Source organism: Crotalus tigris, unplaced genomic scaffold (assembly GCF_016545835.1).
Source record: "Crotalus tigris isolate CLP2741 ecotype Arizona unplaced genomic scaffold, ASM1654583v1 scf7180000024430.1745191, whole genome shotgun sequence".
Lineage (NCBI taxonomy): Eukaryota > Metazoa > Chordata > Lepidosauria > Squamata > Viperidae > Crotalus > Crotalus tigris.
This window is the reverse complement of record NW_024100597.1, coordinates 812,039-839,328: the sequence shown is the minus strand read 5'-3', so window position 1 is coordinate 839,328 and position 27,290 is coordinate 812,039. Positions and strand designations below refer to the sequence as shown.

Sequence of the window (27,290 nt, the reverse complement as noted above, 5' to 3'; positions counted from 1 at the left end):
AGGTTTTTTCAGGCAATTGCTGATAATATACCAATGGATTAGGGAGCACAGCTTTCTGCTGAAAGTGACGCTGGTAGGCAGTAGTGTTTTGAAAAGAAATATTTAGTTGGTTTAAAGTTATTAAGACTTTATTGATTTGACGCAAATTATCCATGCCAAATTAGGTACCCTTGATCCCTCCTTTTTTAATTGTTTATGAAGGCAGTCCTTAAAGGACCGATACATATGTGAGAAACAAAGGATAGCTGCTGCAAAGTTAAAAACAAAGCCATAAGATTGGAGTTGATCCTGGGCATGATGTAAGCACCTGTAAGATTAAAAATAAGTTGTCACACATAATGAGAGTCAGAAATTAAGTTAAAAGTCTGTTGAGAAAAGGTGTGGAAAGCTAAAATAGCAGCAGAAGAGATAAGTTATTCTGAAAATAAAATTGAAAATCAAATTTTGGGATAAGAAGAACAATATAAATTAAATCAGTCCCATTTCAAGGACAAGCCTGATTGTGTCCTGAGGTTATTTCAGCAACAGCCTGGATAAAAGATAAAACATTTTGGGATGGGATAAGTAAAGCCATTCAATACAATATACTTTTTGCGCTTCTAACACAGCTAATACTCCTGTAAGTAGCTTACTAGTAAGAAATATCAAAAGTGTTAAGTGACAAATTTTATATGGAATTCTGTCCACAAATTGAGTACTCAAGTACTTAATTTGCTCAACTGTGGTAAATGCTGCAAGTGGAACTACAAATGAGATCTCCAGGTTGTTTTCCTTGGGTCAATAAGTTAAATTCCAAGTTAATCAAAGATGCAAACAAATTTCTATTAAGTAGGTTAAATATTTACAAAACTTAAGTTTTGCTAGCTGAAACTGCAAAAGCGGGGATTAAATTTCATCTCCATTCGCAAACTGGAATTCTAAGCAGAGAAGGAAAAAAAAAGTTTAAAACGAACAGTTCCCCCCCTTCCTTCTTTCTTTTGGTCTCTCTTGCTCTTAAAGCAACACAGCCAGTTGAAAAACAAAAGAGACAGAAAAAAAAATTTGTTACAAACTTCTCACTACTTCTTTTTGATAACAAAAACTGGAGTGTTCCATGGATTAGTGGAAGGGGCAATGTGTTTGGCTTGTAATTGTTCTTGAACAAGAATTTTTAAGGCCTGTAATTTGTACAGAGGAAGAGGCCATTGTTCCACCCAAACAGGGGTAGTAGTTAACCAAGTTAAGGGTAAGGCAGACACTTTATTCATCGAAGGTGACGGTAGCACCCCATTTACTAAGCAAGTCTCTTCCCCAAAGGTTGACATGAATGTCAAGAATGAAAGGACGAAGTTGAACAGTTACAGTAGAATTAGGAAGACTTGCAGAAAGAAATTGTGTACTTTGTTGTGCACCTTGTCGCCCTCCTACACCCCAGACACTAGGGCATGGGTCAGTGGGCCAAGATGCAGGCCAATCTTTAGCTGAAATTACTGAAACATCAGCCCCTATATCAATTATGCCCTCAAAAGGCTTACCCTGAAAAAAGACTGTCTGACGGGGTCTTTGGGCGGTGATTGGAGTGGTTAATGCAATTACAACAGGATCTGTGGAACCAAACCTGCTGTCCCCTCGATCCCTATCACGACCCCCCTGCAGGGACAAAATAGGGCAAATGGAGTAATTGTGCAGGACTAGTATTACTTGGCAAAGTCTGTGGCATGTTAGTCCATAATTGAATAAAGATGACACCTGTATAGTCAGAATCAATTACTCCAGGTATTACAAAAATTCCCTTTTTTCCCATGCTAGAGCGAGGCAAAATTAATCCAACATATCCAGAAGGGAGAGGTCCAGAAAGTTGTGAAGGAATTATTTGTATTTCTCCTGGAAATTTGAAACACACTTCTTGTTGGATAGTTAAATCTATCCCAGCAGGGCTATTGTTAATTGTTGATGGAATTACTGAAGGGTCTCTGTTTGGACCGGGGCCAGAGACCGGCCCGCTTTGAAGTTTCCCGACCGACATTCATTAGCCCAATGAAATCCCTTATTACACTTAGGGCATTTTGTTTTTGGACGTCTCCCAGCATTATTTTTAAATGGTCGGGAGTCATACTTTCCTCCCCCAGGATTTCTGCAATCCTGTTTAAAGTGTCCAATTTTACCACAATTATAACATTTCCCCTGAGGTTTTGTAAGAGCTGCAGCTAAGAGATTAGTTTGAAAAGAAACAGTCCCAATATCCTGACATGCTTTTATCATTTCTGCTAAATCTGGTTGAGCTCTCAATCCAATAATGGCCCGTTTACATTTTCTTTAGCCAATTTCATAAGCAATTCAGCTTGGGCATCAGGATTATCAATTTGTCGTCTCAAGGCATCTTGCAGACGGTTAATAAAATCTGCATATGGTTCATTTGCCTTTTGACGAATATTTGAAAATGCTTGAGATGGTTTCCCAGTTATAGGAACTTTTCCAAAAGCTTTGTAAGCACATTCAGAGGATATTTGAAGAGTAGCTATAGGCAAAACAATTTGTGCATCCACTGGAGTGTAATCACCAGAGCCATATAACTGCTCTGGGAGGTAAGCACCTCCAGAAGTTGCTGCTCTTAATGCACATTGATGTCTAAACTCACTATCCCATACCACATACTGAGCTGGTGTTAATAACATACGAATTGTTGTTTTCCAATCTTCTGGTACCAAAACATGATTCCTCATTGTTGCTTCTAACATACCTTGCACATATGAACTACCTAACCCAGTATCTCTTATACCCTTACGCAATTCTGTTAAGATTGCATAAGAAAGTGATCGATATTCAACCACTGGGGCTCCATTCTCATCTACCTGCCCAGTCAAATGTACAGGACAAACTGAGAGCATATCTGCTATTTCCTGCATATCTCCCTCTCCTTTCGCCATTTGATTTTCTAATACATGGTGAATAGAAACATAAGATCTAGAATTCCTTTGCTCTGAAGGTGTTACATCTATCATGGAAGATATAGGAGCTGATGGAACTGAAACCTTTTCATGATTAAAACCTGGAGAGGGAGTAGAACTTAATTGTACTGCATCAGCTCCATATTTTTCCACTGCATGGCGACATTGATGCCAACAATGCAAAACATCCACTGAGGCTCGGGGTTCCTGATGAAGGGTGTTACCTATTCTTTCCCAATCCTTAAGTTGGAGTGTCCCCCTTTCAGGATACCAAGGACAGTTTTTTCCTATCTCACTCACCAGCTTCCTAAGCTCCCTTTCAGGCATGGTCATGCCCGATTTGTGTAAGAGAAACTTTAACTCCCTTACATGCTTTTGCTGATGGTGAGATATATCGCAGCCCATACTTACAGTTTGAGAAATCTCGCAGGACGAGAAGACAAGAAGGTGCACCAAGGGGTCTGTTCCAGACGACTGTAAATATGTTGGTTGCTGCTTTCCCTTGGAAGGGGATGTCCCAGTTCAAGGCGCCATTTGTAACGATGCTAAGAAAAAGACTCAGGCATGTCTTGAGCAGAGGTTTGAAGCTGTATGACACAGCTTCACACAGCTTCGTTAACTCTGAGTTTATTGTTTCTTATATACTTTTTACATACATAGACTTTACCATTAACTGCTGACATTTTACATTTAGAAGTATAACCTTTAGTTGTTGACATAAAGTAATTGAAAAATTCCTTCATAGAAGCAATTATTTTCTAGTAACACATTACCTTTTGAGAGCAGGTAAAAACAAATACAGGTAAATTAGAAAAGGAGAAAGAACTGATAAAGACAAGAAGAGATAAAGACAGGAAGAGATAAGGGGAAACGTATTATTTAGGTAGGTAAGATATTAAGTCAAAAGGGGGTGATCTTTTGGCTGCTTCCTTGGGACAAAGGGTATCAAAAGGTTATGAGGTTTGTGGGGGGCAATGCATGGCAGTTTGCTGCACGTGCAAATTCCTCCACAAACATAGAAAGTAATTCTGCCTCAAATATGCTGGAATAGTAATATTAATAGAGTAGGTTTTATACATGAATCCAGCAAAAGACAAAATATAGAAGTATAATATAAATTGATTTTCCAAAGAATAGATGAATAAATTGTTATAAAAATAAGAAAATGAAAGAAAGAATATGGGAAATTGCATAAACAATTATCGTAATCCATAGGATCATATTTAGACAATAGTAATATTGAGGTATTATAAACTTAAGCCAAACAGTTAAAATACCCTTGGATTAAGTATTTGGGTCATTCTAAGTTTTATCGTGTTTGCTTGACATAATGTTTCATTAGATCTATTGCTTAATGTCTCCAAAGTGTTATTAAAATGTCAACATTTTAAAAAGAAATGATAACTGAATTATTTTATGACTCTGGATCATTTCCAGATTTTTCTTTATCATCTCTCTCTCCCTGTTTTATTGTAAGGAAATTTTCTTTTTCTCATTTCAGGATATAATAGAATACATAAGCCTGGAGGAATCTTGCCTCTTAAGTGAAATCTTTCCATAATAATGTTCATAATAAGTTAAATGAATGAATCAGCAACATTTGAGAAGACTCCTGTATTTATATATACCTGAATTAATATCGGGTTCTTTGTTCAACCATAATTAATTTAGAAGCTGCACAAATATGAGACAAACTGATTTCCTTAAGTAGAACGGGCATAGGGAATCTTTATTATAGACTTATGCCCTGCTAAACAAAATAGCTATCAAATAGGTCAGTGGTTCTCGACCTGTGGGTCAGGACCCCATTTGGGATCGAACGACCATTTCACGGGGGTCGCCAAACAACGCAATCCGCCATTTTTTCTCTTTTTCCTTAGCTGTGCTACTCCCTTTTATTCTATTGGCTTTTGAAAGCCAATAGAATAGACTCTTTTGAATAGAGTCTAATTCTATTGGCTTTCAAAAGCCAATAGGAATTGTCCAGGCTGTCTCTGCCCTGCTGAGCCCGCCAAAAGTCCCATTCTGCAAATGGTGCTGCACCAGTTGAGTAGTCCTCGACTTACGACTGGTTGGGGTCACGGCATTAAAAAGGTTGAGAACCACTGAAATAGGTAATGTAATGTATTGACCACAACTGTTTTAAATCACTTGCTTAATGTTTGACCTACATTGCTGTATTGTTTAAGAGTTGCTGTTACTGAAAGCCAGACTGGCTGTCTCCAAGCTGATAATGAGGTATGGGGCGGAAACTGTTACTTTAAACCTATTGGTTGCCACCTAGAGGCTAACTGTATAAATAGCTGTGCAGAAGCCTTTAGGGCTGCTTCTTTTCTGAGTTAATAAACTTGTTTGCTGTTTCAATACTCTATCTCGTTCAATGCCTAAAGAACCGAAGATATAACAGGTAGATATGCAGAAATGTATATAAAAGTAAAAGTAAAGGTTTCCCCTGTCCAGCCATGTCCAATTCTAGAGGGCAGTGCTTGGTTTCTTTAGCCAAAGCAGCCAGCAACCACTTCTGTGGTTATATGGCCAGCATGACTACACACCAAGGTAGTCATGCTGTTACCTTCCCACCGAAGTGGTACCTATTTATCTACTTGTATTTGCATGCTTTCAAACTGCTAGGTGGGCAGGAGCTGGAGCAAGTACCTGGAGCTCACCCCATCATGTGGCACTCAGGTCTTTCCAGAGTTTTTAACCACTGAGCCGTTGTGCCCCGAGAAATGTATATACCAAAATCCTATAAATAAGAAATAAAAATAAAGTACAATAAAATAACTTAAAAATAAATTAAAATATAATAATGGAAATAGACAAGAGGATAAATGATATTTTAAGTGAATTGTGGCTCTAAGTTCTTGGCACGGCTTCTGATGCAGGTCTGTAGCAAGCTTTTCTTAGTAAAAAGTTTGCTAAAACATTCAGTAAACATAAAAGCAACTAATTTTAATCCAAAACAGTCATAATTCTGTGATTTCATAAAAGGAGACTGTAAAGGGAAATGTTACTTGTTTATTCAGGTAACAGTACAACATACATCATGCAAAAACCTTTTGCCATTCAAGGTAATCCCAAACCAACCTATGAAAAATGTAGAATTAAGATACTGCCAATGACTCTGATCTAGAAGATGGTGTAATATTCTTTAAATATTAATAACAGTCTTCTTCAACAGTTCAACTGGGTATCAATAGCCAGTTCAGTTTACTTACCGTAAGACAATCAACTATAGCCAAATTGTTAATTAATGTCGAAGACAAAAAAATAAGTAAAGCAGACTGCTGCATTCCATTCTAGAACAAAATTCATTTTTGGTTTACAGAATATGTTCCAAAACTTTTGCAAACTTCACAACAGGTGTGAATGGTGTTCACTCAGCTGGAAAGAGCAATATCAGGGCAATGCACCAGGGCAGTATAAATGGATAACTATGTAAATGCAATTAAAACAAAATAAAAAAAACTTATCAAAGGTTAACCAGATGTCTTCATATGCATGAAGGGAAAAATTGCATATTTTTTAAAATGAAAAATGGGAGAAAACAAAAATAATTTCATCATGCAGCCATAAAATCCATGAAATTAATCCAGTAATTTAACATTTTTTCCTAATAGGTTTTTGCTGATTCTTTAGCAAATACACTTTATTTTTTATATCAACAAATCTAACTCTAATGATCACGCACTCACTCCAAGCAAAAGTCAGGCAACATCTTTTAATTATTTAGGCTTGGTTTCTAATATTTTCCTTATTATGGCAATTACCCCAAAATCCAAAGTGATAATCCACCCTGTCCTTGTTATCACAAAGAGGCTGTTTTATCAATTCTCAATCCTGCGTAACCAAGTGACTAGTGACTAGTCTATTGACCCATTAAGAGCAGTGCTTCTTTTTCCTACCACAGCAATTTATTTTGGGAGTTGTCAGAGACTAGGATTAGAAAATAAAGCCAGGATTGCCCTCTGCTGGTGTGGAAATCATACTTGCAATTTGTATTTTTGTATATTGCATTTGACATGATATGGAACCTGGAAATTATTTTGTTTGTTTGACTTATCCCCTGATTTTCCTTCAAGATTTGAAGGTGGTTTTACATTGAAGTCCCTTTTGTATCCACATAGCTGGAACCACTGTTCTTTCTTCACAAAAGGCTATGTTGATATGGAAGGCATCAATGCAATGTTCTTTTCCTTCCTAAATTTTGATCAAGAAATTATGCCTTTTCCCATTCTGATATCATTCTAATCTCAAGCTCTGCAGGATTGGTCCTGATTTGCGAGGTTGAGCATCATTTTAGGGCTGAGCACAGTAAAGTGCTTTGGAGACTGCAGGAGAACTCATGTATCATCTGCAGAAATTACATTTTTCCCTAGGTTCATGCAACTGCTGGCCTGCAGGTGCCACATAAGCCTAGGAATATGTATGTGAAGACTTTGGATAAGCACAGGCATCCACCAGGAGAGAAGGTAAGGGAGAAATGATAAAATCTTTGTTGTGACACAGACTCCACTCCTCAGGTATACATGTGCAATATTACAACACAAATGTAAAAGAATGGAATTTGCACTGTGACATCATGGCTGATGTTTTATTATTTTGGCTTCTTCTCATACCATACTTAGATGGGAAAGGAAGGGAGGGAGGGAGGGAGGAAGGAAGGAAAGAAAGGAAAAAAGGAAAAAAGAAAAGAGGCTAGTGACTAAAAATATCAACCCTCAAATGACTGCTGAGATTTCCGGGATCCATGCCCTTTCCATCCCCATTGTTTGGTATAGTGGCTAAGTTATATCATCTGCTGCCAATCTAATTAATTGAAAACTGGTGATGTCACAAAGCTCTGGCAGTATTCTCCTCTATATTTCAAAAATGCTGATCTTTGACCTACTTAGTCTGATGATCTAATTGCTAGGAGCCAATAGTAAAGAAATCTGACTGAGTTAAGCATATTATGGGAACAAAACCACAGTGTCTCATTTGATATGTGGAATATTAAGTTTCTTCAGTATCATCTGCTGGAAAGAAGACTTAAAACATGTCAGGTTGCTGGCAGTTCAAAGTATCTGTCCTAAATCTAGATGACAGCTCTGGCACAGCAGTTTTACCAACTTGTTTAGATTCTTCCATTTAATTTGAGGTTTCAGCCACTGAACTTCTAAATTCATTGTATTATTGATTGCTAATACTCTGATTTGGTGAATTTATTACCTACACAATTCTGCTGCAATCTTAATAAGGGAAACTTTATCTTTCCATCCGAGCAATCTGAGTGTAACAGGGTCTAATTTACAATTCTGCAATCCTCTTCCATGTGTCTTCCATCTAAGACTAAAGACATGCTGGGATATCACCTTTCCCAGATATGCTAGAATTATTTCTTTCCTATCTCAATAATTTTCTTTTTCCTTTTTCTTTAAAAGAACCTTGTCTGATAAAGAGTTCTTGAACACTTGAAGGTTTACAGACATTTTGTACTCTTGGATCATTCTAATAAAAATTTTAAATGAGCGAAGGATTAGATTTATTTTAATCAGATTATTTGTTCACCTGTAACTTCCAATATAAACCCAACCTATGTCTCATACGCAGGATTCTAGTATTGTAACCTTACAATAAAGGTAGTGTGGTATAGTACTTGTAATTTGTGCTTTTTGTCTGGACTACCTCAAATAACTGACATCCTTCCTCCGTAAGCATTTCTTTCCTCAACCACAAGAGGCACCCTAAGACTGCAGAGCTTGTCTTCATTTTTCCCTTTGGCCATGCCTCTCTATGGTTTTCCCAGATGAGTCCTTCCAAACGCCAATGCATTTGTCCAAAAGAAAGAGAGATAGCAACCTACCATTCATTCATAGACATGATCTCTGATTACATAGGTCAAACACACACATACACATGCATTCATCTTAAACTTAAGTGGTAGAGCTTGTGTATATCTTTTTTTAAAAAATACAAACTTTTTTTCTCTCCACTCATCTACAAGAAGTTAACATCATCTTCACGTATACAACTATGTTTGACTGTTGTTGCTTGAAATTTTGGGATGGGGGGAAAGATCAAGCACAATTCTCTTAGTGTCCAAATGAGTTCAACATGGAAAAAGAAAACATGAGTACACAATACTAGTACACTGAGACAGTTTGACCACATAATCAATCTAAGGCCAAATTTTAGAAGCAGCAGCATAGAATAGTTTAACAGTTCTGTGCAATACAGGTGTTTAGAGCAGCAATACTACTTGAATTACCAGGTAAACAAAACAAAACAAAGTAAAATAAAAATAAGAGCCGAGGTGGCGCAGCAGTTACAGTGCAGTACTGCAGGCCACTTTAGCTGACTGTGTTCAGCAGGTCAGTGGTTCAAATCTCACCGGCTCAAGGTTGACTCAGCCTTCCATCCTTCCGGGGTAGGTAAAATGAGGACCCAGATTGTTGGGGGCAATGTAAATATATATATATATACACATTGCTTACTGGTGTACACCGCTTAGAGAGTGCTTGCACTTAAAGCGGTATATAAGTCTCATAAATAAATAAATAAATAAATAGAATCGTGACAAACTCATAGCCAGGGGCTCTAAGAAAACAAGAGAGTAAGCTACCTCTGTGACTTGGGCAAGACTAAATCCATTTGTTGCATCCAGGGATATAACCTGGGCTTTCATAGTCTGTGCCAATGTGCTTCATATTTCAGCTTCCCCATAATAGGGATAGATTAGACATCAGTTTGTCAGATGGAAGAAAACTGAGCCTTCCAATTTCAAGGTGAAACAAACACTGGTGTTGCTGCCTCGGTCTCAGGGGAGCAACAGTTATTAACTGTAACAGCTCAAACAACTAACTTTTCCCTTGTGAAAAACGAGTTCTGTATTTTTCTTGCCACAAGCAGTGCTGAACAAATTAGACAGCTTCTGACTGCAGTAGTGCCTCAGTCATTTGAGTGGGGGGAGGGGAGAAAAGCTTTTCCTAATTCCACCTTGTTAGGATTTCATTGGCATTCCCATAAACTCTTTGATCACCTCTCTCTCTCTCTTCCCCCCCCCTCTCTCATCTCTCTCCCCCCCCCGTGTGTGTGTGTGTGTGTGTGTATTGCAATGCACTGTACCGGGCCATGAACCATAGGTTGAGGACCCCTGATTTACAGTAGCGGCCAAAATTGTGGAAACCTTTTGGGAAAAGTGTATTTTTAAGGTTTGATGGCTAATAACACCACTTTTTTTGGAGTTGTACCATAAAATTATATATCAGTGGAAAGATAATTTAATCAAGAATGTAATGCAACAAAGTTTGTTCAATTATCTGTATTGTATTCTATGAAAAGTTATAGTCAAATAACCAGAAAAAGGAAGCACAACTTGCTTAGGTTGATATCAGGTAACTTTCCTTCATCTGATTGTAGCCAATGAGCATGAGTGTTTAGAGAGCCAATCAGGTGTCATCTTGTTTTGGCAATGAGCCAATCAGATCACAGTAGGATTCAGTTATTGATGTCATGTATTGAAGCTGAGAAGAGGATATTTGTCAGTATGTTCTGTGATCGCTATCATGTTGGTTGGGGGTTTTTGTATTCTTTCATTTAGTGAGCTTGTAAAATGTAATAAAATTAAAGTAATGATGCAAAGAGTTAATTGGTTGCCCAGAAAGCAATGTAAAATAGTATTATTAAGTGAACAAGGCTACAGTTATAAAGAAATTAGAAGAAAAATTGGTGGAAAGTTAACCAAAGTGGCATTTCTACTGTACACTTTTCCCAAAAGGTTTCCACAATTTTAGCCACTACTGTACATGGACTATCCCTGTTTCTTGACAACCTTTTCAGAAGAGCTTTGCCATTCCCTTCTTATGAGTGACTGGCTCATAGTCTTCTGTTTCATGCTTAAGCTGCAGGAATGGAACTTACAGTGATCTGCTTTCTAGTCCACGACCTTAAACTAGACACATTCTTATTATATTTAATATATTTCTTTAGTTTCAGTTTCTGTTCAAGGAATGAGATGAACTCGGATTATTTCTTTCCATTTGTATTTGACTTTTTAAATGATAAAATCATTGTATATTTCTGTTTTAGAAATAAACTATCACTCTTGTTAAACAATTTCAGGCTTCCAATTAGGGAAAAATAATATTTTATTATATATTACCAAAAAAGAGTAAGCGTGTGGCATTGAGGGGAAGTTTTAAGTTCCTAAGGGTCTATAAAGACAGTCAAAATTCTGAGAGTCATTCTAGTGGAAGAATATTACATAACCACCTATGTTAATATTTTTATAGTAATATTCATTCCCAAAGTCCCAAAAAGAAGATAACAGAAGATAATTCAAATCCAACCCATGAAGTGATATCCTTGGCCTTTAGCAAGTCACTTACTTAAATGGTGTCCAGTTCTTTGTGCATGATCTAACTAATATTTCTATATTATCAGGATAGACTGCCCTGGGTGAGACAGAGAGGAAGACAAATAAAAGGGCATTCAGTGAGGATGTTAAGAAGCCAGGTGCATGCTTCTCTGGACAGAAGAAGCTAGTTAGATAAGCACTGAAATGTTTCAAACCAAAAAAGAAAAGAAGCCAACTTCTAGAAAGGTGCGTGCTAGTGTTATTACCATACAATTGAAGGCAAATATACTTTTTCCAGGATACTGTTACAGGATCCAACCTGGGTCAGTCACCAGGACCAGAATTTTAGTCTTCTGAGCTTTCACATTCATGCTGGAGCCCATCCTCAGGGAACTTCTCTCTCACCAGAATGTGTGAGAGAGACGTTCCCTAATGATGGGCTCTAGTATGAGTCCAAAAGCTCAGAAAACTAAACATCTGGTTCTGATGACTGACTCAGATTCTTGGATCTTCTAGTGTTATTGTTACAGACATGCTATTTGGAATTCATATTGCTTCTTTTTAATATGGACAATTATACTTTAACTTTCTCAGCCCTATCTACAGTAGTGGTGGGATTCAGCCAGTTTGCACCACTTTGGCAGAACCAGTAGCTAATTTTTTGTTGCCCAGGCCCAGAATGGACTTCTGGAAGTGGCATCCACACAGAGGACCGGTTGTTCACATATTTGAATCCCACCGCTCATCTACATCCATAATGTTGCCTGGGTTTGGGGGTTCAGCTGATTTATTTCAGATATTTCAGTATATTTGCCACCTCAACAAATTTCCTTGCATTATTGCAGCCCTGCAAAGCCTTGCAAAGCGGGGCTTTCACTCCTGTTTCTCAGGGTCTTTTCAAAGCATCAGATAAAGGATGGCTTGGTAGCTCTGGCTCACACTGGTGGCTCAGTTTGTGGTTTTGACTGTGTATAACCAAAAATGCTAATAACACAAACACAATAACTGAATGGAAGTCAATAATAATAATTGTTATATCATGTAGAGTGGAGCACAGAGGTTCTCTTACCTTAGGGATTGTGATAACTTGGGATGGAACACTGACTGGCTCTTTTATGTTATTCAGAGCTAAATACAATTGTGGGTTGCTTCAAACTGCTTTTGAAAGACTGAATCATCAAAATGATGATAGTGTGATAGTGCCTTCAGTGTTTCCAATCCTAGAGCAACATTCCAACCACATAAATTGGTGATTGATACCACAGTGGGAATACAATCTACAGCTCTGAACTTTAGAAGATGCTGAAAAGGGCAATACAAATAATTAGCACATGGAAGCAATTCTCCCTAGGAAAGAAGGAAGGAGAGACAAATACCTGCGCTAAGGTTTGTATTGGAAAAAACAGTAGGAAGTGCAAAATAGCTGTAGAGCTCATCAGCATGCACCATTAACTCAAGCACAATGAAAATGGCCTTCAAGAATGAATTGGAAATAGACTAGAATTCAGATTCACATTTTATTGCTGATTATTTATTGATAATTGATTTATTACTGATGCCAATCTACAGTATTTGCTTGCATCACCAGGTGTTGTGTTATTTTGTTCCTAAATGAGAAAAGATCGAAAAATATTGCCTAGGAGATAGTAAAAATTGTATTTACTTTGGCACATTGAAAATATAGCATGATTTTTACAGTCTCATACTTTATCACCACATCTGGCCATAAATAAACACCCCCTCATTTAATTTTCAGAACCTAGTAGACAGTAAGATATTTATAAACGGGAAACTTGGGTTGTCTCAAAACTGACACTTACTTTAAAAAGTTAGAGTGATCTCATTAAAGCTGTTCTGTTGATTATTATAGTAATTGACAGGGTGTTGCACCTGGTATCCCAGTGGGATTTCTGTGCTTTACGGAAAGACCAATGCAATCAGCTGCAACAGAGTCAGTTTGAAGAAAAAACAATTAGTCTATTTCTGCATGAAATAAAAGGGGAGGGGGTGCTGGTGAAGGAAACTGAATAAATCAACAACCAAAATGCCTATTTAGTTACCGTAACTTTTTCCTGCAACATTAGCCAGATCCTCATTCAGAACTGTGCTATAAGTGATCAGTGATAGTTGTTGCAATCATCAAGTGAAAGAAACTTAATAGGCTTCCTTTCCATTAAAAGCATATAATGGGGCTTCTGTTCACTTCAGGATAGCTTGAGGCTTTTCCAGACTGTATAGCTGCCTTTTAGAAAAACCTTGTCTACCTAAGTGCAAGGTAGATCATCCTCAGGGTTATTCTTTCTGCGTATTACAGACTTTTCCTGACCCTTCGATAGTTCCATATGCAATTTAGGACACATTTAATTAATCTTGATAGATTCGTACTTTATTTTTCATACATAAACATTAAAATGTATCTGCAGCGGAGAAATCCTTATTGAAAGTATAAACTGCCCAATGTCTATGGAGATTCTCAGGCATCCATGTCATGGTGCTTTTTCAAAAGGCAACTGGACTTTGTTTTTCCTTGAAGATCTTTTGCTTCTCATCCAAGAAGTTTCTTCAGTTCTGAAGAAGCTTCTTGGATGACAAATGAAATGTCTTCAAGGTAAAACAAAGTCCAGTTGCCTTTTGAAAAAGCACCTTTGGTGCTTAACAAAGTTAATACAGTACCAGGAAATAAAAATTCAACAAGGGGGTCACATATACGGAAGTTACTCCAGAAATAAGGGGCTGTCAGAGGGAAGACCATGCCCTTGTTGTTCATATAGTTTTAGCAATTTACAGATGAGTGGGCTTGGGCACCTAGAATTCTCAGCAATGATCCTACTGACCAGACAATTTCAGGAACTGAAGACAGCATGGATGGAAGTGTCAGTGTTTGGAAACCCTGTTCTAGATTACCATGGATTGGATCAACCTCCACATCAGATTAAGTTGTCCCAGGATGCCTTTTATACCCCTTAAAGATAAGCGCTATGGTTATGGAAAGGCCTTTCCAGATATTTACCTGGTATAAAATCTATGTTTTAAATTTTGATTTATCTTTTTAAAAATGTAGCTTTATGTTGTTTAAGATCTTGCATTATGCTGCTATTGCTAATAATGATTATGGCACTAGGCTTTCCTATTTATTTTGTTATATATTTTGATACTGCATATTTAGAAATTACAACCAGCCATGTCTAGTGCGCCTGGAATACTGGCAGGAAAGAAGTTGAAAAACTATGAGAGAAAGGGGCTGTCCCTTGCTGTGTGGGTAGCAGGAAAAACAAGGTGAACTTACAAAGACCAATTGATCTTTATTGTTATGACATAGAAACTACAGAAACCCTGAGAACAGCTAGAGCATTCAATTACATGAGGTGCAATGGACCAAAATGCCATAATTAACAGCAAAGCACTCCATGGAATAAATAACCACCCTATCATGTCACACCCCCAGAATGCTGTTAGAAACTTTATGCTAGAGCTGAATCACTAATGTCTTTCACCAAGCTTCCACTGAGATCAAGAAGACAAGTGTCACATTTCTGGGTATATCTGAGGTCAAGAAACAGAATACTGCCTCTTGAGGCTCTCTGGTACTATCAGCAAATTTCCCCTGTGTATGCTTAAAGCACATGGCTAAAGCAGATGCTCAAAGCTTAAAACACTTTTGCCTAAGAGCTTATGTTAATGAAGCGTGGCAAACAGAGACCCTTCATTTCCCACCTGCTGTAAAAGCAAATTTCCTTAATCCTTTCATTACTTGATGATTTATTAGTAGATCTAAACGGTACAAAAAATATACATGAAGTTTCTGTGATTATTTCTAAGAAGAAAAACCTGCACTGCTGGAGTTTTTGTATGATGTGTGTGAATATCTTGTTCGTACAAAACAATACTTTTGTGATGGGCAGATTTTTCCAAAACTGTCTTTTTATTGCATAAGTTATTCTGCTGAATAATCATTTGCTTACATGGAAAGTAAAGAATCAAGGGCAGTGATTCCTGAGGTTCATTTACAGGTTATCGTAGACTATAGATTTGAATACAGTGTTTTGTATCAACACATTTGAATACAGTGTTTTGTATCAAAACCATGTTTCATGAGGTATAAAGCTGCAGCATCAAAGCCAGAAGCTTTGATATTTTTTAGATATTTGTAGTGTTTTTTCTTTACATTGTCTAAACACTAAAAAGCAGAAAATTTATGAGAAAATCCCCAACTGGATCCTTAATCATTAGGCTTTCAGCCTTTGGCTAATCTAACATCTTTTCTTTGCCTTGAATGACAAATCTGATGTTTTTACACACATTCACAAACATAGGTGACTGATGGGAACAGTTCATAGTCTGTATGCTTTTTCTTAGATTATTGATTCCTTTTTGTCCCAACCAGTACTCCATATATATAAACAGCACTGTATTTTTAATAGCTTCTTTATTCCAATCTATAGAGCCATTATCAAATAAACCTCAACCATGCATTTCCACTAGAAAAATTATTCCATATTATGAATCAACAATGTACTGCAGCTAGAAAAAGAAATAGAAACCAGATGCCAGTATGTGTTATGTAGATAATTGTGGTGCTATTTGATTGTGCCAAGGGAACAGACAAATAAGAAGACAACATAGCCTGCAACTGGATAGTGGGTGAGGTTAGAGGTTAGGAAGAGATCCTCCCTATTGCCTCAGGTAGTAAAAAAAATGAGGTGGTGGTGGTAGGGTTATACTTTCAGATCTGCAAGATTATGTCAATGTAGATATCAATGGGGTCAGTCACTGGGGTAAACCAAGTAGGAATCACAACCAGATGACTAATTCTATTTTGTTTTAAAACCACACCGATAGAATCTTGCAAGTCTGAAAGTACAATTCTAGAAAGAAACTGGGGTTTTCTGTTTCTTTTCTGAAGAGGAACTTTTATTTTTACAGATGTGTCAAGCATATTAGACACTTATCACACTTTTTTTGCTGTTTCTTGTCACTATTTTTCAAATTTTCTGATTTTCAGTGTTATGATCCTGGAGCTCTTTGATCCTTCAGAAAAAGGAATCTTGCGTTCTGCATGTAGTCCACAAGTGATCAGTCTCTGATCTAGTGAGGGAGCAGTAGAAATGAACCAGAAAGAAAGGGATCAAAGCTTAATTGATTTAAAAAAAGATACATACAGTATATGCTTCTCCAGCAAGCATAGATGGCAAAAGTGAAATACCGGTAAGTGTTTTTTCTGGTTCTTAGGAAGAAGTGAAAATGCTGCTTCAGTTATGAAAATTGTTTTGCTAAGAACTCCCCTATCCTTCTGCTCTGTAAAGGAAACACATATTTCATGAGATACAGTTAAGGTAAAGTAAGGTAAACTGTCCCTTGAGTCTGGCTTGTTTTATTGCCAAGAAATTAACAAGGAGACCATCAGCCTTTTCTCACTAATTGCAGCAGATGCATGCCCTAGCAATCTTTTGTGCCCTGTTTTTGTGATGGTGCCTTCATTCATTCCTGAGCCTCCTTTGGAAGCAGAGTTAAATCATTTTTGTTACTCTGGTTTTAAAATAATAGGTTCCCTCTTATCACAATTTTTTTGCAATGGGTACAACCTGGCAAATCCTGCATAGGTTTGTATTTGGTTGATGGAAGGATTTGGTACACAAAATCTAAAACAATCTATCTCATTCTAATACATTCTCAGTAATCTCACATTATTTATATAAAAACTCATTTTAATTGTAAGAGAGTTTAGCAAAGAAACCATTTCTCTGGAATAGTGGTAAACCTATATCCAGAAAGGAGGATGATTATTCATTGATATCTCAATAAAGATTCTTCCATTTGTGCTCCTCTGAATCAATGCCACTCTTATAAGATCCCATACCATTATGTCTGTTCATTAGCAGAGCTGATCAATTTCTGGATTTGCTGCACTGTATCTCAAATTGTATTTTAGCAACACTGAATCAGAGAGCTTGCACACATTGATAGGAAGTCATATGTCTCCCCCTTCCCTATTTTTTGTTCAGCCAAGTCTCTTCTCCCTCCCCACAGAAATTAAGGCATCATTATTTATTGTTCTATTCTATTATCTATTTAACAAAAGCAGAGGGGATAGTATCTTGATGGCTCTCCCATCAGACATTCAAATATTTTGGCAAATCATTATAAAAATTATGAAATAAAGGCATTAATTCAACACTGGGATTTGCATTCTCTGGTCAACTGAATGGAGAGGTAGTTGCTCAACATTTTAAAAGCAGATAGCAATGAAAATGCCTACAAATGATCTTCAAACAACTTTTGAGGAATTTGAAAATGCAAACAGTGTGATGATGTGTAATTGAATTGACTTTGGTGCACTGAGTAAGATTAGCATAAAATACAATATGAAGCATCTGTAAATAATTAGATTTATTGGAAAATATTTTTGTCATACAATAGTTATTATGTTGAATTGATTACTTTATACAAGGACATGCCACTGATTGTATTATTTTAAGCTGATAGTATCTTACGTAGTGCTGTATTCTAGCAGACTTAGAATTTATATTTTATACTTTGATAAGTTTAATAAAATCATTTTTTTAAAAAAAGAAAATTGTGTGAACTTCAATTCGCGAAATGATTCCTTGTTTTCTCCTTTCTGCTTCCCCCTCTGTCACTACCATCCCAAAGAGCCCTACAACAGTGTTGACACATTGATCAAAAATTGTGGAGCTGGAATGGAATGGACAAATCAGTCTCAGTTGTGCAAGCAGAAATTAGAAGTTGCATAGGATTTGATCCAGGCTAAATATGAATGAAAATACAAAATTGCCTTAAAAGTTCCACATTACTTTCTCTGCAAGCAATTAAATATGCTTTATGTATGCTATTCCCCGGGAAGCCACTTTGACATGGGTCAGATGATATGGGCTGACAGGAGCTACAAAGTCCTAATCCTCGAGAACGGTGGAAACTGTGTTAATTTCACTAGTGCAAGAGGCAGAAGTTGGTGGAGCACTCTTATCATTAGTGACAGCTCTGCCACCCACAATTTCTTCTGTATTTCTGGCAGGCTTTAACAAAATAATATAACATTTGGGCACAAATATGCACCCTAGCAAACCAAAGCTGGAGGCCAGAATTGCAAATATCTCCACAGCTACTTTGAATTTTCCTCTTGTGCTTAAATAAGCAGGAACAAAAGATATCCAGACAATGAAGAAAACCAGCATTCCAAATGTAACAAACTTGGCTTCATTGAAGTTATTGGGAAGCTTCCGGGCCACAAAAGCAGTGAGAAAGCACTGGATGGCGAGAAACACATCAAACCCAAACATAATGCACAAGTACATTATTGAACCCTCATTGCATTCAAAAATAATTTTCAAGGTTGTGAACTGGGTGTTTTTAAACATAGTGGGAGGGCTAAAATAAAGATAAGCAGTACAGATGCCCACTTCAGCTAGAACAGAGACAACTACCACCACTTTTTGGAAAATTGGCCCAACTGACATTCGGGCTTTCTCAGCCACTTTTGAATTTCTGGCCAAATGAGTCAAAAAGAGCATCACAGTCTTTCCTAAAACACAAGACAGGCAAACAGAAAAAGCCAAGGCCAAGGAGACTTGGCGAGATTGGCATGACCAATCTTCTGGCTTCCCTACGAAGAGAACAGAAGTCAACAAGGTTGCAATGAGAGAAAACTGGATGAGGAAGCTGAGCTCACGGTCATTGGCTTTCACCAAAGGAGTTTTCCTGAACTTGATATAGACTCCAGTCACAGCCAGAATGACACATGCGCCAAATACAGAGAGGGCAATCAATGTCATTCCTAAAGCTTCTCCATAAGCCAAGAATTCCACTTCCTTATGCACACATTTGCTTCTCTGTTCATTGGACCAATAATCTTCAGGACATGCTGTACATTCCCTTGCATCTGGAGAAGAAATCATAACAATGGTAGTTGGAAAGTGCTACATGATTACTTTTATGCCAAAGCTTTAAAAAGTGAAGTCAGTCCTGGATATATAAAATAGCTTTCCTGAAACATTCTCCAATTAAGTTGGACTACTGCCCTCATTACTCCTTAACCACGAAGTCTTCTCCAGCTGGCACTTGTCAGAACACATATGGAGGTCATCAAATTGAAGAAAGACAATATGAAGAACAATTTAAAAGTGCTCTGAATAATTGCATAGCCCATTTCTATCATTACAGATACCTATGTATCAATGATTAAGTAGACATTTTCCAGAACATAGCACTTCGAGGCAGACCTGAGGGTCAGTATTACTGTTGTTCTAGAAATTAAATATAATCCAGATTAGGATAACCATCACAAGTAGCCAGAATCCAGCATAATTTATATCCACAATAACTATGGATTCTTAATTAAAGATGTTAAATATTAAAGATATTAAGAAAAGATTGGACAACTATTTGTCTGAAATGCTATAGGGTCTCCTGTTGGAGAACGGTGTTGGGCTACAAGATCTCCAAAGTCGCTTACAACTCTATTATTCTGTTTTGTTGTGATATCCTAGATTATAGATTGAATTGAAAATATAAAGGGTATATAGTTTGGTATAGCTGACTAAGACTGGGAAGACTCTTGTTCAAATCTCTAGTCTATCCAGACCTTCGTGAGAAGTCTTGCAACCAGTTTCCATCTCTCAGGCCAGACTGGCCAAATTCACAAAATTTTGTGAAAAAAACATTGAAATAGGAAAATTTATATGCCACCATGAACTATCTGAAGAAAGGATTGATTTAAAAGGAGGATAAAAAAGAGGAGGGAAATGTACAAAATTTAAATAATAATGGCTTTTTAAGTTTCTGGATCTGTTTGAAAATTTCATGTAAACTATGCTGAATTCCCAATTTCAAGTGGAAGAAATAATTCAGTAACATATAGTGACAAAGATCTGGAATGAAGTTTTGATAACTGATAACAAGACAATTGCAACTTTATTTCAGTAATTAATGTAAGGCCTTTTGATGAATTAGGGGACATATTTTAAAGTGACATATTCTAAAATATTAATTTAAATAGTTTCAGAATTATTTTGTCCTAAGTGTGACAAAATAAATCTGTTTACTTCAAAATGATGCCTCCTACAGACAATGTGCACATTGTCTAAAACACAAGAATATTAGGAAAGGACTCTCCTTATCAATTTAATTGTTAAATTAATACTTTTAACTTCATGTATATTCAGTTAAGAACAGCATTTCATTTATTCCTACTATGGATTACTTATGTTTTCAGTAACTGTAAGATAGTTCTATTTTTTAAAGTAGTATAAGATGTCATATCATTATGTGGTCAAGAATACACTATAGAAGGGAGTTGGGTGTATTCCTATTTTGGGATTTGCACTTAAAACATTTTAAGATTATACTATCATAACCCTTAAATATTTAGATCTGACCATAATGAAAAGGACATTTCAACTAGCTTTGAAGTCAGAAGACCTGCTTTGAAGGTTGAAGCAGGTTTGATAAGATCAAAATGAATTGAAACAGGATAGTCCGAGGTCACAACATTTTTCCTTGAAATATTTTGCAAATCTCTAACACAACTACATTTTCATGTGTTTCCTACTTCAAACTACTATGAAACCATGCTTTCAGTTTTCAGTAATCACAATCAGATCCCCAAACACATTTCCTGTTTCTATGGTGGAGTTATTTCTTGTTAATTCAAGTGATAAGTGTTCATACCTGTATGATTACTGAACTGTCCTTCTGCACACCGTATACAATCGTAACAGCATGAAGGTTTCCCCTGCAAGATTCCCTTTCGATATCCAGGTTGGCAATTATTATTGCATGCAGAGCGTGGTCGCTGAAATCATAGAAGAGGCATTATATTTCTTATAAAATGAAGATGTGTTTGAACCTGAAATAAAGTCCACTTTTTGGCATGCCTGTACTAGAAAATTATGGCTCCATCTAAATCTCAAGTAGGATTTCAAGAGACTCTCATCAATACTGTGATCTCAGAAGTGGTATGATGCGCAATGGAAATAAGCAACCAACAAGGACTGAAAAAACAGTATGTGCAGCATGGAACTAGAAAGTAAATGCTGATAAGAATGGAGCAACATGCTAGTAAGCATTATGAGAGAACATCTATGATAAAATAAGTCATTGTTGTTATTAATAGTAACAATGGGAGGGAAGAAATAAGGAATCTAATTAGAACTATAGAATTTGGCATGAAATAACTATTTTCTTTATCACCTTTTCAACGTGCTTCCTTGGGTAATAATAATGAGTTTTCTATAACTGCATTATTTCTGCCGTGATGCTCATAAAACTCTGCCCTTTATATCTTTATTATTCCTGCAGGCATTAGTAATACTTTTCCATGGAAACTGAGGTTTTTCCTAAATCCAAAGCAGGATGAGTGACTATCCAATGCGCTAATCCAAGTAATGTCTATTTTTTTTCCTTCAGAAATTAATATTTTCTGTAGAACTTTTGCTTCTCAAGCATCTTTATACTTAGGAGCAATTACTAACTCAGTATAAAGTTTGTACCAGGTCACTGTGACATGAGATAACACGCTTTTGAGGTATGTGTTGTCTATCTGTGTGGCAAATATGTGATTTTGTCATGCACATATATGAGGGCAAGCTATCAAAATTTTTATTTTAATTATACAGTTTCAAAATTTGAATATTCCATAGAAACCACAAACATGCAGCACCAGTACATAGAACAATACAGTGGATGTAGAAGTTTACAGTAAAATGTTAAACTACAAATGAATCTGAAAAACTATTCACTTACTGATCGTGCTGGGTTGTTCCAAAATATTGAATCATTAAATATATGAAATTCTCTATTGTCTTCATCTGTCGCATTAAATGTTCCAACTTTCACAAAGTTGATTGATCCAGTTTCATTCATCTGCCAATTTAGAATGTCATATGGTGTATAGACATCCCCACTGGGATTAATGTATACTTTCTCATCAAGAACTGTAAAATTCATCATATTTTTCATGTAGAACATTAACTAGGAACCAATAGGAAAAGATTACAATACAATACAATGTAATGCAATACAATACAGATAGCTATAATGCTGCCATATTTTTTAAAAAAGATGGTCCATAAATGTCAACTGGTATTCAACAATCTATATATTTTATGGAAATTAGGCAGAGTAATTGAATCCAGCCATTGCAAAAGTTAATTTAAAGTGCTCAATGTAAAATGCTAATATAGTGTGTAAAATACTGAATGGGGACTGGTTATTTGACATTTAAAGAAACATGTGAACTTTCCTTCCTTGCTTGATCAATTTCTCCAGCTCCTATTTGTGCAAAACTCTAGGCAGTTTACAAGGATTAAAACATTATAAAACAATCCAGTATAAACAATAGTTTAAAATAATGTAGACGTAGCCATGCCAGGGGAAAAAACACAACCATTAATAAAGACTGATGCAAATGAAGTAGTCAGTTCATTTTACACCATGGCCCATCGCCTGAGGAAAGAGATCTTTAAACCTTTTTTAAAAGGACAGCAGGGTCAAGGGTGGATGAATCTCAAGGGGAATGTTATTTCAGAAGACAGATGTCACAACAAAGAAGACAGTCTCCTGGGTTTGCAAAGATGATAATATTTAACAGATAGGACCCAAAGAATGCCAAACTTATTTAATCATATTGAATGGGTAGACACAATTCAGTGTTAGATGATCACACAGATGTCCAAACCCTTATACTAGTACAGTTGTGTAGTAAGGATGTTACATGGGAATACCAAATAGGACCATCACTACATGCTACTGCATTTAATTTATGTATTTATTTACAAAAAATTAAAGAGCAGCTAATTCTCAATGATTCTGGGCATTTTACTACATTCTGGACTAACTATACCTTTCAAGTGGTCTTCAAAGGCAGACCCATGTAGAACACGTGTGTGAGATAAAAAGGTTTATCATGCTTGATTTCACAAGAAGGATACCCTTTCAAGACTACAATTGAAAAATGTTTTATTTGATAAAAAAAACCAGTAGATAGACTGTTCGACAGTACTTATACAGAGAGATCTGAACCAGTTGAACAATTATTTATAGACCCACAATTTAGGATGTAAAACCATTAAACAGCTTAGGACCTTATTATCTGAACTGTCCATTTGTTATGACATGCAGGAAAGCCATTTAGAAGATCCTTCCACTGTGGTTGAAAGGATTAAAATTTATATCATGTTACAATTTCAAAGAAACTTTTATAAAATAATATATGGTTGGTATATGACACCAGAAAAAATTCATAGAATGTATAAATGTACTTCAAATTTATGTTGGAAGTGTAGAAAACATGATATTATACTAGGTGGCCTTGCAAAAAAAGTTAAACAAATCTGAGTTCAAATACATACAATCATACAAAGAATTTTAAAGATATACTTTCAACTGAAACTAGAGCTTTTCTTGCTGGAACTAATGGACAAACAACCAGAAAAGACTTGTGAACAATTGTTTTTGTAGGGGTTAACACAGCAAGACTATTATATGTGTACAAAAGACAACAAAGAATGGTTGGTGAAAATGACAGCATTTGCATAGATGGCAAAACTGACTTGTTTACTTTTGAAAAGACAATATCTACATTTGTAAGTGACTAGTTATTTTGCTGAAAACAGAAAGGTGTACTTGGAATGTATGCATGTGATGATTAGAAAGATCATCAAAGATGGAAAGAAGGCAGCTATGATGTAATCTCAGAGAGAGAGGACAAAATATGAATGCATTTATAACTGCTATAAGAAACACTATTCTTTATATGTATATAGATACGTTGTCTTTTTTCTATTTCTCTCCTTTCTCTTTCATTTTCTTATTCTTTTCTCCCTTTTCTTTTCTTTTCTTTCCCCCAGGTATTACAGGATTTTTTTCTGTAAAATTTATTTAATTAAAATAATAATGAAAAAAGAAGATGCTTCTGGGGTCAGTGGCTTATCTATTTATTTTGCAGAAGTAAACTGAGTTCCTTTCAGGCTACAGAATGTACTGCCTTTTGAGTTTCTCTCTTTCGGAGTTTAGAAAATCTGTTAAAATACATCTTATTACATTATTTTAGTAGTTATTTGTTAAATGTAACCTCTGGTTCAAACTTTTCATATATTTTGTTTTTATATAAAGTTAGTTAAATTGGTGGGAGCCGTAGGCAAAAAAATGTTAATATTGGTCTTGTGCAATTCTATTCTGGGGGATGGATATCACCCTTCATGTTGTTCCCTCTTGTCAGCTATATTCTGCCTAGCTGGGGTACTATTTATAATATTATTTCTCTGTGTTTGATGTGTACTTATTCAAGTAATATATAAAGCTTTCTTTTAAAATATTATTCAGAAAGGTGAAGCACTAGTAAATGCTGCTGCATGAATCTATAAGATTGATGTGTTTTTGCCATCTTAAAGTGTAGACATACAGGAGACATAATGCTGGAATGGACAGATGAGTTTTTCAAAGAAACATGGTTGCTTTCTACTGAATGTGACCTTGGACTTCTACTGCAGTAAATACCTTAACTGATTGGTATAATACCCAGATTTTTCAGGAAGGACTTCCTTCTACCATGCCTGTAGAAGCTTATTATTGAACTAGAGCCTTTGTGCATAAAAATATGTGTATTAATCTGCTGTGCCTCCTGCTTTGAAGAATACGAAACTGTCTTATGATGCTAGAACTAAAACAATAAGGTTAGTTTCAAAATGGAATATCTCTGGAGATTCTCAGTCCTCCAGGTCATGGTTGTCCCAAAAGTACTTTTTCAAAAGGCAACTGGACTTTCTTTGTTTTTCTTTGAAGACATTTCACTTCTCCTCAAAAAAACTTCTTCAGTTCTGACTGAATGGTGGGGAATGGAAGGATTTATTCAGATATTTGCAGAAATATATGAAAAGCTCAGGAGGATTTTCAACCAGCACAATATACATGCACACTTTAAATCCAATACATTGAGGCAGAAGCTTGTCCACCCCAAGGATAAAACACCCTGACACAAATTGAGCAATGTGATACATGCAGTACAATGCAGTGAGACATGTGCAGATCTGTACATTGGAGAAACAAAACAGCCACTTCACAAATGCATGGTACAACATAGGAGAACAAACCCATCAGCGCAGTCTATCTGCATTTGGAAGACAAAGATCACTCTTTTCAAGACAGCAAAGTCCACATTCTGGACAGAGAGGACCACTGGTTTGAAAGAGGGGTCAAAGAGGCCATCTACATTAAAATTGAACAGCCCTCTCTCAACAGAGGGGGAGCAACACAACACTACTTATATCCTGTTTAAAACACAGTTCTTTCAGCAGTTCTAAAAAGGTTCCATACCCATTTGCACTATTTAGGTGACCCTGAGGACACAGATAAACCTCCAAGTGTCCTCAACAACTCTTAAAAAGAATGCTAACAACCAGATGACTGTAAGGAATATAAATCTTTCTATTCTCCACCATTGTCAGAACTGAAGAAGCTTCTTGGATGAGAAGCAAAATGTCTTCAAGAAAAACCAAGAAAGTCCAGTTGTCTTTTGAAAAAGCACTTTTGGGTTTCCAAAATGGAAGTCTTCAAAATAGCAATAGCAATAGCACTTAGACTTCTTTACCATTTCATAGTGCTTCACAGCTCTCTCTCTCTAAGCAGTTTACAGAGTCAGCTTATTTCCCCTAAAAATCTGGGTCCTCATTTTACTGACCTTGGAAGGATGGAAGGCTCAGTCAACCTTCAACCAGTCAGGATCAAATTCCTGTCAGTGGGCAGAGTTAGCCTGCAATACTGCATTCTAACCATTGCACCACCATGGCTCTAGATGATAATGTAGATTATATTCAGGAGCAATATTCTGTTCCAGAAATTCTCCTTTTTGAATTGTGATGATCAATATTCTTTAAAAAGTATATGAATTTATGGATACAAGCACAAGAATTACATCCACAATGCACAGGACTTCTCAGTAATTATTTCAGGTTAGGGAAATGGTCAAAAGGTACTTTGATGTTCGTGTCTTCTGATTTGTATGCACTTTTGAATGATCACCCTTGGCTTTCAATAGGCAGTGGGATATATTCCTTACCATTTTGTGATTTAAAATCTGTGTATTTCAGATTAGTTTTAGTGTGTCTGTGCATGTGTGCATGTGTACACGCATGCTTTCAAATCAGTTTTGCCTCTTGGCAACTGCGTGGATAAGTCCATGCAGTTTTCCTAATCGCATTTTCACAAGTGCTTTGCCCTTAAATTCTTCTTAGGGATGAGAGAGAAAGGCTGAGCAAAATCACCCAGCTTGGTAGAGTGCCTAAGGTGTGATTGGAATGCACAGCCTCCTGATTTTTTTAGCCAGCTGCCCTAAAACTACACAAAACTGGCTCTTTTAAATTTAACCATCTTTTATAACTGCAAAAATACAGTATTAAAAGCCATTAAATACATGAACAACTTGCAAATGATGATCTGTGATTCAAAACTCTTTTTGCAACATTTGTAGGTTCCTGAATTGTAGGACCTCCTGAAGAAGACTGTTGTTTCTTCTTAGCCCTAAAGCAGTGGTTCTCAACCTGTGGGTCGGGACTCCATTTGGGGTCGAACGACCATTTCACGGGGGTCGCCAAACAACGCAGTCCGCCATTTTCCCCCCCTTTTCCTTAGCTGTGCTACTCCCTTTTATTCTATTGGCTTTTGAAAGCCAATAGGAATTGTCCAGGCTGTCTCTGCCCTACTGAGCCCGCCAAAAGTCCCATTCTGCAAATGGTGCTGCACCAGTTGAGTAGTCCTCGACTTACGACCGGTTGAGTAGTCCTCGACTTATGACCGGTTGGGGGGTGGCGGCATTAAAAAGGTTGAGAACCACTGCCCTAAAGAAACAGTGACCAACAACTTCTCCCACCCCAGTGTTTATATGTGTATGTGTGGAAATGTCCTACAATATAAATGCATTGATGGTAAACATGTCCTATATGAAAAAAATGTGGCCCATTTCCTCATACGTGTTATTTAAAATGTCCCTTCAATATCAGCCCCTATAGTTGCTC

The 27,290-nt window shown here is 36.6% G+C and overlaps 1 protein-coding gene across 1 annotated transcript in view; it reads right to left on the bottom strand.

Annotated features, from left to right (window-relative positions):
- Positions 1 to 17,736: 17,736 nt before the first annotated feature.
- The window catches only part of LOC120302390 (vomeronasal type-2 receptor 1-like), a 29,296-nt gene continuing 19,742 nt past the window's right edge, over positions 17,737 to 27,290 (bottom strand). Inside the window, exons 5-7 of the mRNA XM_039330671.1 lie at positions 22,024 to 22,251; positions 20,950 to 21,073; positions 17,737 to 19,162 (exon numbers count right to left, since the gene is read on the bottom strand). Of these exons, the coding sequence (XP_039186605.1) occupies positions 18,177 to 19,162; positions 20,950 to 21,073; positions 22,024 to 22,251 (1,338 nt within the window). The 3' untranslated portion in view covers positions 17,737 to 18,176. The remainder of the gene's footprint in view (positions 19,163 to 20,949; positions 21,074 to 22,023; positions 22,252 to 27,290) is intronic.